General features: G+C 34.8%; 1 protein-coding gene across 1 annotated transcript in view; it reads left to right on the top strand.

Annotated features, from left to right (window-relative positions):
- LOC121857135 (probable sodium/potassium/calcium exchanger CG1090) overlaps nucleotides 1–8,610 on the top strand; it is a 106,463-nt gene extending 97,853 nt beyond the window's left edge. The window contains exons 9-11 of the mRNA XM_042353023.1: nucleotides 3,004–3,105; nucleotides 3,705–3,836; nucleotides 6,959–8,610. Of these exons, the coding sequence (XP_042208957.1) occupies nucleotides 3,004–3,105; nucleotides 3,705–3,836; nucleotides 6,959–7,158 (434 nt within the window). The 3' untranslated portion in view covers nucleotides 7,159–8,610. The remainder of the gene's footprint in view (nucleotides 1–3,003; nucleotides 3,106–3,704; nucleotides 3,837–6,958) is intronic.
- Nucleotides 8,611–14,132: the final 5,522 nt, after the last annotated feature.

The following is a 14,132-nucleotide window of genomic DNA, read 5'->3' as shown; positions in this document are numbered from 1 at the left end:
ACGATACTGGATTTTCATTAAAATATTACATCACAAGTATATTTTACCTTAACTGTGACTGAATGAATATATTCTCGGAAATAAATATGGAAATGTAATATTTTTGCTGGAATGACGTACATATTATAGTGGGAAGTGGGATAAAATCTTGACGAAAGACTTTTGCTTTCTTTCTTTGTTCAAAATATTTTACCGTAATCGCTTTTCGAATGGTTTTCAGTTATAAAACTGTTGTACTCGTACTGTATTACAATAATATTCAATCCTATCATTAGCTTTATAATCCCACAACTGAAAACCATTCGAAAAGCGATTACGGTAACATCTTTTGAACGAAAGAAAGCGAAAGTCATTGCTTTCGTCACTTTCCACTGTAATACGTACATCATTTCAGCAAAAATATTACATTTCCATGTTCTCAGAAATAAATGGTAGTTTTGTTGAAACGTAATGTACAGTATTTAACATTAAAATGCAAAAATAGCTATAAAAACAATTAATACACCCGTAATGTACTGGCTGGCATCTCCACTCGTCCCTGCTCCCGCCAGTCACCTCCTCCCCGCTCTATCCCTCCGCCTCCTCCACATCGTCACTACTGTTGTATTACAATAATATTCTATCCTAATTGACTTGAATAAATACTACGATACCATATTTCTGAATATTTTCATTAAAATCCATCCAAATCATTTTCCTTGCCATCGTCTGCAGCACCAAACAGCTTCTCCCAGTCCTCTCCTTGAACAGGGCTAGAGGGTACGTGTTTTTCGAATCGTTTTCAATTAAAAAAATGTTACATCACACGTATATTTTACCTAAACTGCGCCTGAATGAATATATTCTTGGAAATAAATAGTAATTTTGCTGAAACGTGATGTATTTCAATGTAAAATAGGATAAAATACATGACGAAAACAAAAGACTTCACCTAACCTTCCAATGTTCAAGAGATGTTACTCGTTTTTTTAATAGTTTTCGGTTAAAATACTGTTATATTACAATGATATTATATTCATACTGTGCTTGATATACTACATTCACAGAAATGAAATATTTTTGCTGAAATGACGTAAGTATTACAGTGGAATGTGGGACAAAATCGTGACGAAAACAATGACTTTCGCTTTCTTTCGTTCAAAAGATGTTACCGTAATCGCTTTTCGAATGGTTTTCAGTTAAAAAACTGTTGCATCACAAGTGAATTAGGATAGAATATTATTGTAATACAACAGTTTTTTAACTGAAAACCATTCGAAAAGCGATTACGGTAACATCTTTTGAGCGAAAGAAAGCGAGTCATTGCTTTCGTCACTTTCCACTGTAATACGTACGTCATTTCAGTAAAATATTACATTTCCATATTCTCAGAAATAAATAGTACTTTTGCTGAAACGTGATGTATTTCAATGTAAATTAGGATAAAATACATGACGAAAACAAGAGACTTTACCTAACCTTCCGATGTTCAAGAGATGTTACTCGTTTTTTCAGTATTTTTCGGTTAAAATACTCTTATATTAGTGATATTCTATTCATACTGTGCTTGATATAATATATTCATGGAAATGTAATATTTTTGCAACTACAATGCTGATGTCAACACAAGTGTGGTTACAGCGAGACTGACTGAGTGAGGGAGAGCTATGCGTGTGTGTGTGTGAGGTTGTGGGAGCGGTGGTGTCCCGTGTTCGGTGCCGCGCGCGAGTTGAATGGCGCGCGATTTGAATGTACTTCAATTACTTCAATGTACAGAATATTCCTCTGGCGGGGCAATCCGCGTATTTGCGAATCCGTGAATGCTAAACCCGCGTATGTGAAGGGCCGACTGTATAAGCATTTCAAGGGGCACTACTCAGTTGAGTGTCCTTAATGGGAGCTGGTGGACGCTCGCCCCACAAGGGGTCACAGCTCAAGATTGAAGAAGCCGCAAGTCCAGAAAACTGTGAGGGCAAACTTTTTCGGAGTGAGGGTTGTGAACTCTTGGAACGATCTATCTGAAAGTGTTGTGATGGCACTGAGTGTGAGCTCTTTCAAGACAAGACTTGACCAACATTGGAGCAGGTTCAGGTACATTCAGGAGCCGGTGCATGCCATGTACTTGCCAGCAGTGCGTAACAGAGATGTGATCGAACGGCCAAGCGGCTAACGAGCCAATCATTTGGTGAAGAAGACAAAAGAAAAAGTAACAGAGACGTGACCGATCGCCCAAGTGGCTAACAAGCTGATCAGTGGTGAAGAGGATAAAAGTAAAAGTAAGTGTTTGTAATCTAGGTGTTTTGATTATTTTCTGTCCCAAGCAGCAGTTATATTGGCAAGGTTAGTGAGATTATCTTGTATGTTTTGATATATTACTTATATAAGATTATTCTAGAATGTATTGCATCATTTTTGTTGTGATTTACTTCTTATTGTAAGCCTCGATCAGAGTAGAACGTTCTAGAAGGTGCTTGAGGCGTCTGACAAAGCATATACAATATCTGTGGCAGTGAGTGGCCTCCAGTCAGTCGATTGTTTCTGCTCAGAGTGTCAAGAACAAGCCTAGTAGGAGAACTGAAGATAATTGTCATGCAAGTATTGTGGAATTGTTGTGATCTATATAAAAGTGAAAAGAGTAAGGCATTGTACTCTGGTAGTGTGCTGACTACATATATATTAGAAGTGTGAAGTCCAGCTGTGAAGTCATTACCCTGTGAGCAGTGTTGTGAAGAATTAGTGACTATTAAAGAAGACTACGGTGCACGAGTGTCTTTCTGTGACCTGGTGGAAATCTACCTGCCTGTTGTTTGTCTGTACACTGATACCGATCATCGGGATGACTGGCGGGACAGCCAGTGGTAATTCGACAACACTTGTAATATATTTACTCTTTCTGTACATACGACCCTGGCTACTGGTGGTGGAAGCTGGGTAAGCGGTGAAAGGAGGGTCGTAACGTCATTATTATTATTTTTACTTTCTCTAATTATTAAATAAAAGTACTAACTGACCCATTGTCAACAGGCTTCTCCCTTGGAATCCCTGACACTGTCATGGGTCTGACGCTTATTGCTGTTGGTGTGTCTGCTCCTGATGCTCTCTCCTCTCTCTGTGTGGCCAAACAAGGTGAGTGGTCAACACAATGTGTGGTCAGTATGGTAAGTGCCTCTTAGAATAAGTTGGTTAGTAGAGTAAGCGGTCATGAAATATATAGGAGTGATCATTGATTATGTTCGACATTAAAGGAGTTAACAGAACTTTGAAAATACAAAATTTATTATTGTGGAGCGAAGGTCAAGTTGAGACCTTAACCTTGTGTTGTGAACATTTAAATATAGTACCCAAGAAGGCTGGAATGGAATGTTGTGAACTGACATATAGACAGATAGAAAAAAAAAACTTTACTCAACAAAGGGTTGTGGCTTGTGATAGCTGAATGGAAATGGCACTTGCCTCCTGGGATATTCCTACTTCACACAACTGTAGTTTGCAATTGGGGAAACAAAAGTGGTCGAGTGCAGTGCCTACCATGCTGCTGCCTTTCGTACCAAATGTTTAATAAACAGTGCGGTTTATCCACAATGGGCATTTGTGACCCACTTTCATTCATGAAAGTGTGCAGCAGTATTTGTAAAAAGTTAAATAATTAATTCTTCTTACTCTTTCTTCCATCACACATTGGAGGGCTATATAGAATTAATGCACATGCTCTTCCCATGCAACAGGCTTTGGTGACATGGCAGTGAGCAATGCAATAGGGAGTAATGTGTTCGACATCCTGCTGTGTCTAGGTCTGCCATGGTTCCTGAAGACGGCCATCATCTACCCTGGCACTACAGTCCCCGTTGAGAGCAGAGGTAAAGTCTTGTGCTGCTTATACAAGTACAGTACAGGGGCCGCATACTGAAAACACCTCAGCATTTACGTACAGTAGCAGAGATACAGTACCATAACTTAAAGACTCCTTACAGTCCCGTAAATTTCCCATACTCAAAATTGACTTACGGGTTCCGTAAACAGTCAGTAACTCTAGTGTTTACCCTGTAAATTAAGTTCTTGTGTCCTAAGGTAGATGGCGTTGCAGGAGCTAGTTGGCCAATCGTCGCTCAGTTAACAAAATCATCAACCAATCACAAGAGGAGAAATCATCTAAGATCGACACATGTGATAGTTGCTATTCGTACTTCAAGCGTCATTAGTGAAGATGGAATTATGTTTGATTAAAACTTGAGGACAATGGTTAACTAATGACCAAAATAAGCCTATATATATATATGTATATAATATATATATATAATATATATATATATATATATATATATATATATATATATATATATATATATATATATATATATATATATATATATATATATATATATATATATATATATATATATATATATATATATATATATATATATATATATATGCAAGTAAATCACTGTAGGTGCTAACACATCTTCAGGGTGAGTACAGACTAGTACTCACCCCTGAAGATGTGAATTATAACTATATATATATATATATATATATATATATATATATATATATATATATATATATATATATATATATATATATATATATATATATATATATATATATATATATATATATATATATATATATATATATATATATATATATACATACATACATACATACATACATACATACAGTATTACCCCGCTTAACGCGGTTTCGCTTAGCGCGTTTTACCGTATACGCGGTGCCTCGCCAGAGCCGAACTTTCACTTAACGCGGGTTTTTTCCACGTATACGCGGTGAGTGTCCGGCTCGAGAGCTATTTTTAGATTCGCCCCACCCCCTACCCGCCACCCTGTCTGACTGCCTGTTTTAGCTCATAAAATTCATACAAATTACCCGGCCAGAATATAATTTACATTGCTGGAATTCTTACAATATGATGATCATTTTGAATATAAACATATAGATTTTGCATTAGACATACAAATTTTAGATATAATGTTTACTCTGAGTAAATATGTTATTTTTTGTGCATAATATATGACATTTGTATTCAAAATATTCCTGGGCTTACAAGGAATCCAGCAATGTCAATTATATTATCCTAACTTTAGTTTGAGGTATTATTTATTACTAAAAAGGTAAATATTCTGGTTTTCCCACATATCTGGTAGGGACGGTTGGTGGGGGGTGGGGGGGAGGGAAGGACCGACCGACCGACCGACCATCTGTTACCGTGTGAAGAATATATTTTTTTTTTTATTAACTGAAGATATTTGTTTTAGCTCATAAAATTCATACAAATTACCCGGTCAGAATATAATTTACATTGCTGGAATTCTTATAATTTGATGATCATTTTGAATATAAACATCATAGATTTTGCATTAGACATACAAATTTTAGATGTAATGTTTGCTCTGAGTAAATATGTTATCTTTTGTGCAAAATATATGACATTTATATTCAAAATATTCCTGGTCTTATAAGGAATCCAGCAATGTCAATTATATTATCCTAACTTTAATCTAAGGTATTATTTAATACTAAATGTTAAAATTTAGTTTTTTCACCCAACATCTCTTGAAGGGAGGATTGGTGGGGGGTGAGGGGGAGGGTTGGGACTGACCGTGCGGTTGGAAGAGGGGGGGGGAGGCAAGGTGGAGTACTTTGATTGACAGATAGTGTCGTGAAGAATATTTTTTTTTTTATTATTAACTGAAGATATTTGTTTTAGCTCATAAAATTCATATAAATTACCCGGCCAGAATATAATTTACATTGCTGGAATTCTTACAATTTGGTGATCATTTTGAATATAAACATCATAGATTTTGCATTAGACATACAAATTTTAGATATAATGTTTACTCTGAGTAAATATGTTATCTTTTGTGCAAAATATATGACATTTATATTCAAAATATTCCTGGTCTTACAAGGAATCCAGCAATGTCAATTGTATTATCCTAACTTTAGTTTGAGGTATTATTTATTAAAATTTAGTGGTTTTCCCCCCAAAATTTCTCAGAGGGAAGAGCCAGTGAGTGTAGTGTGAGAAGAGGGGGAGGGAGTTGAGTCCATTATTTGAATGGACATTAACTTGGCGACTGTATTTCTCTATTTCTCTTAAGTATTAATTGTGTGCATGTACCATCATAAAATTAAGATGTTATTTTTATTAGAACATAGGTATTGTGTCGGAAAAAGTGGAGTTTGGGGGTCTGGCCAGTTTCTATTGGAATTAATCCCATATGTTCTGTTGTTCACTTAGCGCGGTTTTATTGACCGCATTAAGCGGGGTACTACTGTATTATTATAAGTAAATATGTGCATTATTGGCTATCCTGGACACAAAGACAAGCAGAAAATGGCCGCTAAGTGCTGAGTGACCACAAGCTTCAGCTGTCAAAACAACACTGTCCCTTTATCTCCCTTAGCACTGCTGCCACAGGGAAGTTTCTAGAGTGTCAATATATAGTGTTTCTTACTTATTTTTTATTGTTTTATCATTTGAAAATGTTAAAGATTATTTTTGGAAAAGTTTTGATTTTCTCGTTTTCCCCCCGCGTGGGGGAACATGGCCAGCGGAAACCTAGCCCAGGCCATAAGGGTTAACGTGTCCTTACATAAAGCAAACTGAAAAGTACCTTCATCTTTTTAGGATAATGATACAAATTTGATTTAAGTTTAAATAATATCTTGATTATATGTAGATGATGCTGGTGGATGTCTTGTGAATCTGATCTTTTACACAACTCTCAGTGTGGACCCACTGCTTGCTTTTATTTTTTAGTCTTAAATGTTTGTTTTCTTTATTCCTCTTCCACTTTTTTGTGAGATGAATCAAATGATACAGAAACTTCAAATAAAGGAGGGAAATGGTTGGAAATAATGCAAGACAAGTGTACAAAACAAAGAGTCAAGGTCTATTTCACACACAGCTACTGTCCTGGCACAGGCCTCTCAACAACACTTGTAATTGCAGGTCTGTTGTACTCAACGGTATCCCTCTTCTCAACGGTAATATTCTTGATCGTCGCCACGCACATGAACGGCTGGAAGCTGGACAAGAAATATGGTGTAGTACTGATGTTCTGGTACCTCATCTTCATGGTGTTTGCCAGCCTCTATGAGCTCAATGTGTTTGGCTACCTTAACCCACCTGAGTGCCCAAGTTCTTACTGAGCTCCTTCACTGAAGTTTCAGGCTACTTTTATCAAAGCTTCTGCATAGTTGAAAGTCATTTGCATATGCTGTAATTTTTTGGAGGTGTTCCAGAAATGAAGGTTTTACTGTAGATTGTATTGAGGTATTATGTATTGCATGTAGTGTACTGTACAGTATTATCTTCACTTAATGTATGTTGTCATTTTCAACTTTGACACAGATTTACACTTGTAGACTTCATCATTATGAGTTTTCAGTTACATACATAATTGCTGTGAGAAGTTTAAGTTGAATTTCCGAAAATTCATTATGCTGATATATTAAGAGGTCTATATTTTAAATCAGAAAATGAATAATGAAATAGATTTATCATTTAGAAGTGTGTGCCAGTTCAAAGTCATTAAGAAAGACCTTGAAATTTAACTTGATATTCTAGCAGTAGATAAAAATTATGTTAATGTGTAGAGTCACTTTAGAATGGGATCCTGAACAGATTATGAAGAACATTATGATTTTGCCCCCTTGCAATGATAGTTTTGATATACCACAAGTGAATAGAAGTTTTGTATCATCACTGTTGCTTCCATCATAAAGAAAACCTTCTCTTTCCTGTTGAACATGGATGGATGCTACAAGCTTGAAACTTTGTACATGATAAAAGCTTTTTAGGCCCAACATAAGAGTGTCTTTCTAACTTTATGGAGGTTAATTAATAGAGTATATTTGTGGTTGCTTTTGCCTGCAGTTATAACAAAACTTAAGCTATTGATAAATGAAGATGTTGAGCTCATATTCATAATAATTCAAAGGTAGCGTTGAGGAGCTCAGTGTGAGAATATCTTTATAAGCTTTTGGAGGATTTATGAGTTCAAGATATCCTTTTGATTCATCTTATTTAGACTTCAGAGTTTGGGTATCAGTAAGCTTTGTGAAGGTTCATTATATTAACTTTCCCAGCTATTGCAAGTTTAATATAGAGAGACTTTTATTGTTATTGTTGTCTGGACTTTGTATTGATAAATGCCTGTGGGTTTTAGGTGTCAAGAGTTGCAAAATCTGTTTTTTAAGTTGCCTGGAGATATCTGATTAACATTTTTCACAGCAATTGTTACAAGCAGTAACAACTAACTTTGGGGTTCCAGAGTTTGTAGATAACTCAAGTTATTGAGTGTCGAGGGATATTATCCCTGTCAGTTGTTGTGACTCAAGAGTTAACACATAACTATATCTTAGTAAGGTTGAAGGGACACCTCTGTCAAACCTCGAAATTTAATTATTAAAGATAATTTAAGTTTTTGAGGGTTAAGGAACACTGCAGTCAGTGTCTGAAATGTCAGTGTGTGAATGATGCTCCATAATTATGTACCTACATGTTTTCTTGCTGGCTTCTGCTGAAGGGATACCAGGTACAGTTGTGTGTGTCATAATTCTTGTTCCTCCCACACAATAAAGTGTTGTGCATAATTTTCAGTGGTAGCTTTTTTTCATATTAGTTTTCAAATGTTCTTCCAAACTGTAGTGCATGAGCTGCTAATTTAGATGATGTTGAATAAATATAATCAAATCTTCAATGAAAATTGTCTTTGACAAGACAAATCTAAAGAATAGTTTTAAATGAGAATTATTTATCATACTGTAGTATATTATGAAGTCTTACATGATACTCTACAGTATTGTAATCCTTATGGCTGATATTCAGTGGGAGACATTGATTTATGTACAGCTGTTTGCTGGTTAAGAAAGAGCTTCCAAGTCTTTTTAAGTTCGATGAAGTGACTTTCGTAGACATTTAGAGCTGCTTACTTCATCTAGAGAATTATCATAAAACATTATTCATAACATGTTTTGACTTTTGAAGTTGCTAAAAATTTTACAAAAGTTCTACAAACATTTTATGTAGGTTAAAACTATCATTCATTGATCAAAAATTTTACATTTTCTCCTGTCATTGCAAGAGTTACGAAACACAGTTGGTCCATCATGCTGCCAGTCTTCAGAGGTCCGAGTCTTAAAAGTGGGTGGTGTATATGATGAATTCCTTGAATTTTTATTGTTGATATGACTTGCAGTTGTCTAAGTGTCTTCTGACCAAGGTGTGGAGGAGTGTGCAGGCATCCTGGGAGTTAGAAAATGTGACTGCATGGGAATTGACATTAGCTTAAGACTTTTGGATCATTTATGAGGTGATTGGAAGCAATGGTGTGAGCAGGTGGTAGGAATAATTACAATAATAATTACAACAATACAACTGGAACCATCTTACTGAGTAATGCCAAAATAATTTCATGAGTTAAGAATAATGTTGAGGTGCTCCACCAGATATGAAGTAATGGCTTGGTAATGCACTTATCACTTTAGGTGAATACTGATGTCTCCTTACTATATATGGTACAACATGAAGCATTTCTCTCTAGCAATTGGGTAAATGTTCTCATCGTTTTTCTTAAATAAGTTTTAGAAGTTCTTTGGGTGACATGATTGGAAGCGTCCAACTGGTAAATAGCTGAAATAATAATGGAGGTGCCCACTTGAGGTGTGGTCATTATGATAAAATTCATAGGTAGGTGTTTGGAACGATTTTGTGGGAAGTGACCAAAAGGATCTGCTTGAGGAATGATTAGAAAGATTTGTATCTTTTTATGTACATCTTAGTAGCGTTATCATTAGATACATTATAGTGGAAGGTATGTCTACATGTATAGATGTATAATTTACTGGTATACTGTACTTTGGTGTATTTATTTATTTTAAGTAAGATGAACATGGCATAGTCAGGCTTCCAAGCTGTTGTCATATTAGAGGAGAGTAATAAACAATTGATACCAGTCCACCCTTCCCAAATTATCACAGACCCACTGCAAAAACATGACACTGTACTGTGACAGCTAGTCACAGCTTTAGATCTTGAGAGTGAGTATGTGAGAGAGCAAAGCTGTTTATTGTTAAAGTCAGTCTGAGCCTCGGCCCAATATGTGTATGTTGAAGAAGTTTATGAAAGGTGGTAATGTAAGGGTAAAGCAGTAGGTGTGGATGTGGCATACAAGTACAGCTCCTCCCCGACTTACAACCACCCGCACTTACGACCTGCCTCAGTCGTACCAAAATTGGGTCAAATTACGCATTTTCAAGTCCCAAAATCAGTACACAGACAAAAAAAAATTTTGTAATTCACTTTAAAATGGCTGGCAAGCTTAAAAGTGAGTGTTTTGTGGTGCTGAGAAGAAAAAGAGACCCCCATTTTAGATTTCTATGTATTGTTTAAGCATTTCCGACTTACGACCATTTCAACTTACGACCTGGATGTCGGTCCCTAACTCCGTTGTAAGGCGGGGAGGAACTGTACAGTAGGTAGGTAGGACTGATTGGCTCGATATATGTAACTTTATTCATTTATTGAAACTCATTTACCTGCATACACTGTCCTAAGGGCAAAGCTGTATTGTACATGTAATCAAAATAATGTACAAAATGAATACTAAAATTTTATTCAAGTGCAAACTATTGCATGTTTACATTCAAATTAATCACCATCGTACAAGAATTCCAGCAATGTAAATTATATTCTTCCCGGCCATTTCTATAAAATTTTATAAGCAAAAAACAAAAACTCAATCTAAAGGAAATAAATAAACAAATAAATATGTCACTAGACCTTAGGCACTAACTGTCAAACATGTCACTGTCACCCATCCCTCCCTCCCTCCCTACACCCCACCATCCCAGCAAAGGTTTGGTGGTTTTCATTAGGCTTACAGTTTTTATCTTATATAATATCTCAGACTAAAGTTAGGAGAATATAATTTGCATTGCTGGAATCCTTGCAAGACAGAGATTAATTTGAATATAAGCGTCATATATTTTGCACGAGATAAAAATTTTAGTACATTTTATAATGTAGCGTTTTTCAACCGTATTTTGGGGTAAATTTACATAAATTTCTTCATTTATTTTCATTCATTTACAGTACATGCACACACCATACTAAAAGAAATAAATGACCTAAGTGCAAACCTGTAGTGTACATGTATAACAGTACTAAAATTTTTATGTCTAGTGCAAATTATAGCTTGTTTATATTCAAATTAATCACTATCGTATAAGAATTCCAGCAATGTAAATTATATTCTCCCATGTCACTTCTATGAAATTTTATAAGCAAAAAACAAAAATTCAATCTCAAGGACATAAATAAACAAATACTGTAAATACTTCACTAGACCTCTCGGTTCCAATTGTCAAACTGTCAAACGTATCACTTAACCTCCCGCCCTCCCTCCCCCCCATCTGCCCAGCCAGGGTTTTAGGCTTACAGTTTTTATCTTATATAATGTCTCAGACTAAAGTTAGGAGAATATAATTTGCATTGCTGGAATCCTTGCAAGACAGCCAATAATTGGAATATAAACATCACATATTTTGCACAAGAGATAAAAATTGATCACCTGTATCACATTACAGTTGTGATTTAAGAGTAAGAGTGTATTTGTACGTATATATATATATATATATATATATATATATATATATATATATATATATATATATATATATATATATATACAGTGGTCCCTAGGTTAGAGCACAATCCGTTCAGGGTTGCTCGTTAACGATTAACCGAAACCATTGTTTCAATGGGTTTTTGGGTAGTTGGTTCCAACTCACCAAAAATTGCCTAAATTCAACAAAAAAGGTAGAAAAGTACACTTACTTTGAGGTGTGTATGTAGAAGGCTCCTGGATGATGATGATGATGATGATGGGAATTAGAATGGGGGTGGAGGAGGAGAAGAGAAGGCTTTGGGGTGGAAGAGAAGTCACCCCATGGCACCATTTCACCCATAAAATTTTAGTTCTCTTGGTGTAATTCAAGATTATTTTCTTTAAATCAACACTGCACTGCATTATATATTGTCAATATGTAAAATAAATTTCAAAATGACCAATAATTTGCTTGGAAACACAGAAAAAAAGCATTTAGTTGAAGAGAGTTTCAAGCAAAATGTTACCTCCACTGAAAACAGAGAGAGACTAACGCCTGTCTGGTGTGTTAACAGGCTGGATGGCACGCCAGAAACTAGTTTCTTTCCCTTCAATTATGTTCAATAATTGTTAAAATGACTAAAAAAGTTAATATTAAACTTTTAAAATTATTGAATAGTATAAACTTCTTGATATTTACTAAAATAGTAAGGAATTTAAGCCCTAAAACCAATTACTGTATTGGCAGACTAATACTACAGCTGGTGGACCGCCAAATGCAAGCGAAAACATGTTGAAGTCGGCTCGTAAAAAACTCGTTAATCGAGGGATTGCTCGTTACCGAAGTTAAGAATCTTATGGAAGGTAAATCGTTAACCGAAATCTCGTTAACCGAGGGATCACTGTATATATATAGTGATTTAGGGGAATTTTAGGAGTGTTTCTAACTTTATGCATTTTGGCTTTACTTTGTATATACTTTTCTGTGAGCTGGAACCAATTACCCAATATCCCATTGAAACAATGGTTTCGGTTAACGAACGACTCTCTGGAACGAATTGAGTTCGTTAACCGAGGGACCACTGTATATATATATATATATATATATATATATATATATATATATATATATATATATATATATATATATATATATATATATATATATATATATATATATATATATATATATATATATATATATATATATATATATATATATATATATATATATACACACACACACACAGGTACTCCCCGACTTACGACCGACTCGACTTACGTCCACCTGCACTTACGACTTACCTCAGTCGTACCAAAATTTGGTCAAATTATGTATTTTTGAGTCCCAAAGTCAGTAAACAGACAAAATTTTCATCTGTAATTCATTTTAAAATGGCTGGCAAGCTTAAAAGTGAGTGTTTTGTGGTGCTCAGAAGAAAAAGAGACCCCCATTTTAGATTTTCTAGGTGTTATATATATATATAATTTTTTTTTATTTTTTTTTTTATTTTATTTTTTTATTTTTTTATTTATTTATTTATTTATTATTCTCTGGGTAGAGTATAACAGGTTTTTGAATTTTATAGTATTAGTTGCTTAAGGAAAGTATTTGGTAATACATGTACTGTACCATACAGTATAAGATAAAGATCTTGATCAACCACAGAAGGTTAATACCTGGGCTTCAACACATACTGTACACAGTCATTGGCTACTATAATATTATGTGTACAGCATTATATTTGATGTTTCTGATGAAAGTTTTGTCTTACTGTAAGAAAGATGATGAGAATATTAGATGGTATATAAATAATGAGGGGAAAAAGCTTTAGTTTGTTTTAAAATTTGATCCGGTTTCTTTAAATACGGTATTTAGAATTTAGTGCTGTGAGGCTTAAAATACACTCCAAACTTATTACTATGAAAAACTGGGCTCATAAGAGAATGTTTGTGTTGTATCTCATAAAGTGTTATGTTGAGGGAATGTGTTGATCTAATTTTTCCTTTAAATACTTTGGAAAGAATTTGTGATTGTATCTCATTTTCCAGAGGGGCAGTGTTACCATCCAACACAGTGTTCAGTTGAACTATGTAAAAAATGTAAGGTTAATTTTGAGTGTAATGCGATGATGATAAAGTGCACGGTAGTCATTCATGGCATAGAAGAAGAAGAAGAAGAAAATAATGATAATTTCATGCCGGTCATTTAGGGTTTTGTTTTAGATTTGGGCATAGGAACAACTACTGGACATGAAACAGCAGGTTGGAGGTTAACTTAAAGTCAAGAAATGAAGTCAAGTATTGTATTTAGTTATTTATATTCTATACAGGCTTGTTTAGCTGACAACTACACCCATGTTAACTGCTTCATGCACGTACATCTCTCTTGATATATTTTGTTATTCACCTCACCATAGTTATACAATAACTGATATTTTACATACTTCACTTTTTTCAAGAAGATTCTGCAGTTACAATATAAGAATACAGTACTATAGTATGAGTATTTAG

The sequence above is a fragment of the Homarus americanus genome, unplaced genomic scaffold (genome assembly GCF_018991925.1).
Source record: "Homarus americanus isolate GMGI-L3 unplaced genomic scaffold, GMGI_Hamer_2.0 scaffold20465, whole genome shotgun sequence".
Classification (NCBI taxonomy): domain Eukaryota; kingdom Metazoa; phylum Arthropoda; class Malacostraca; order Decapoda; family Nephropidae; genus Homarus; species Homarus americanus.
Note: the sequence above shows the minus strand (reverse complement) of the source record. Positions and strands in the feature narration are given on the sequence as shown.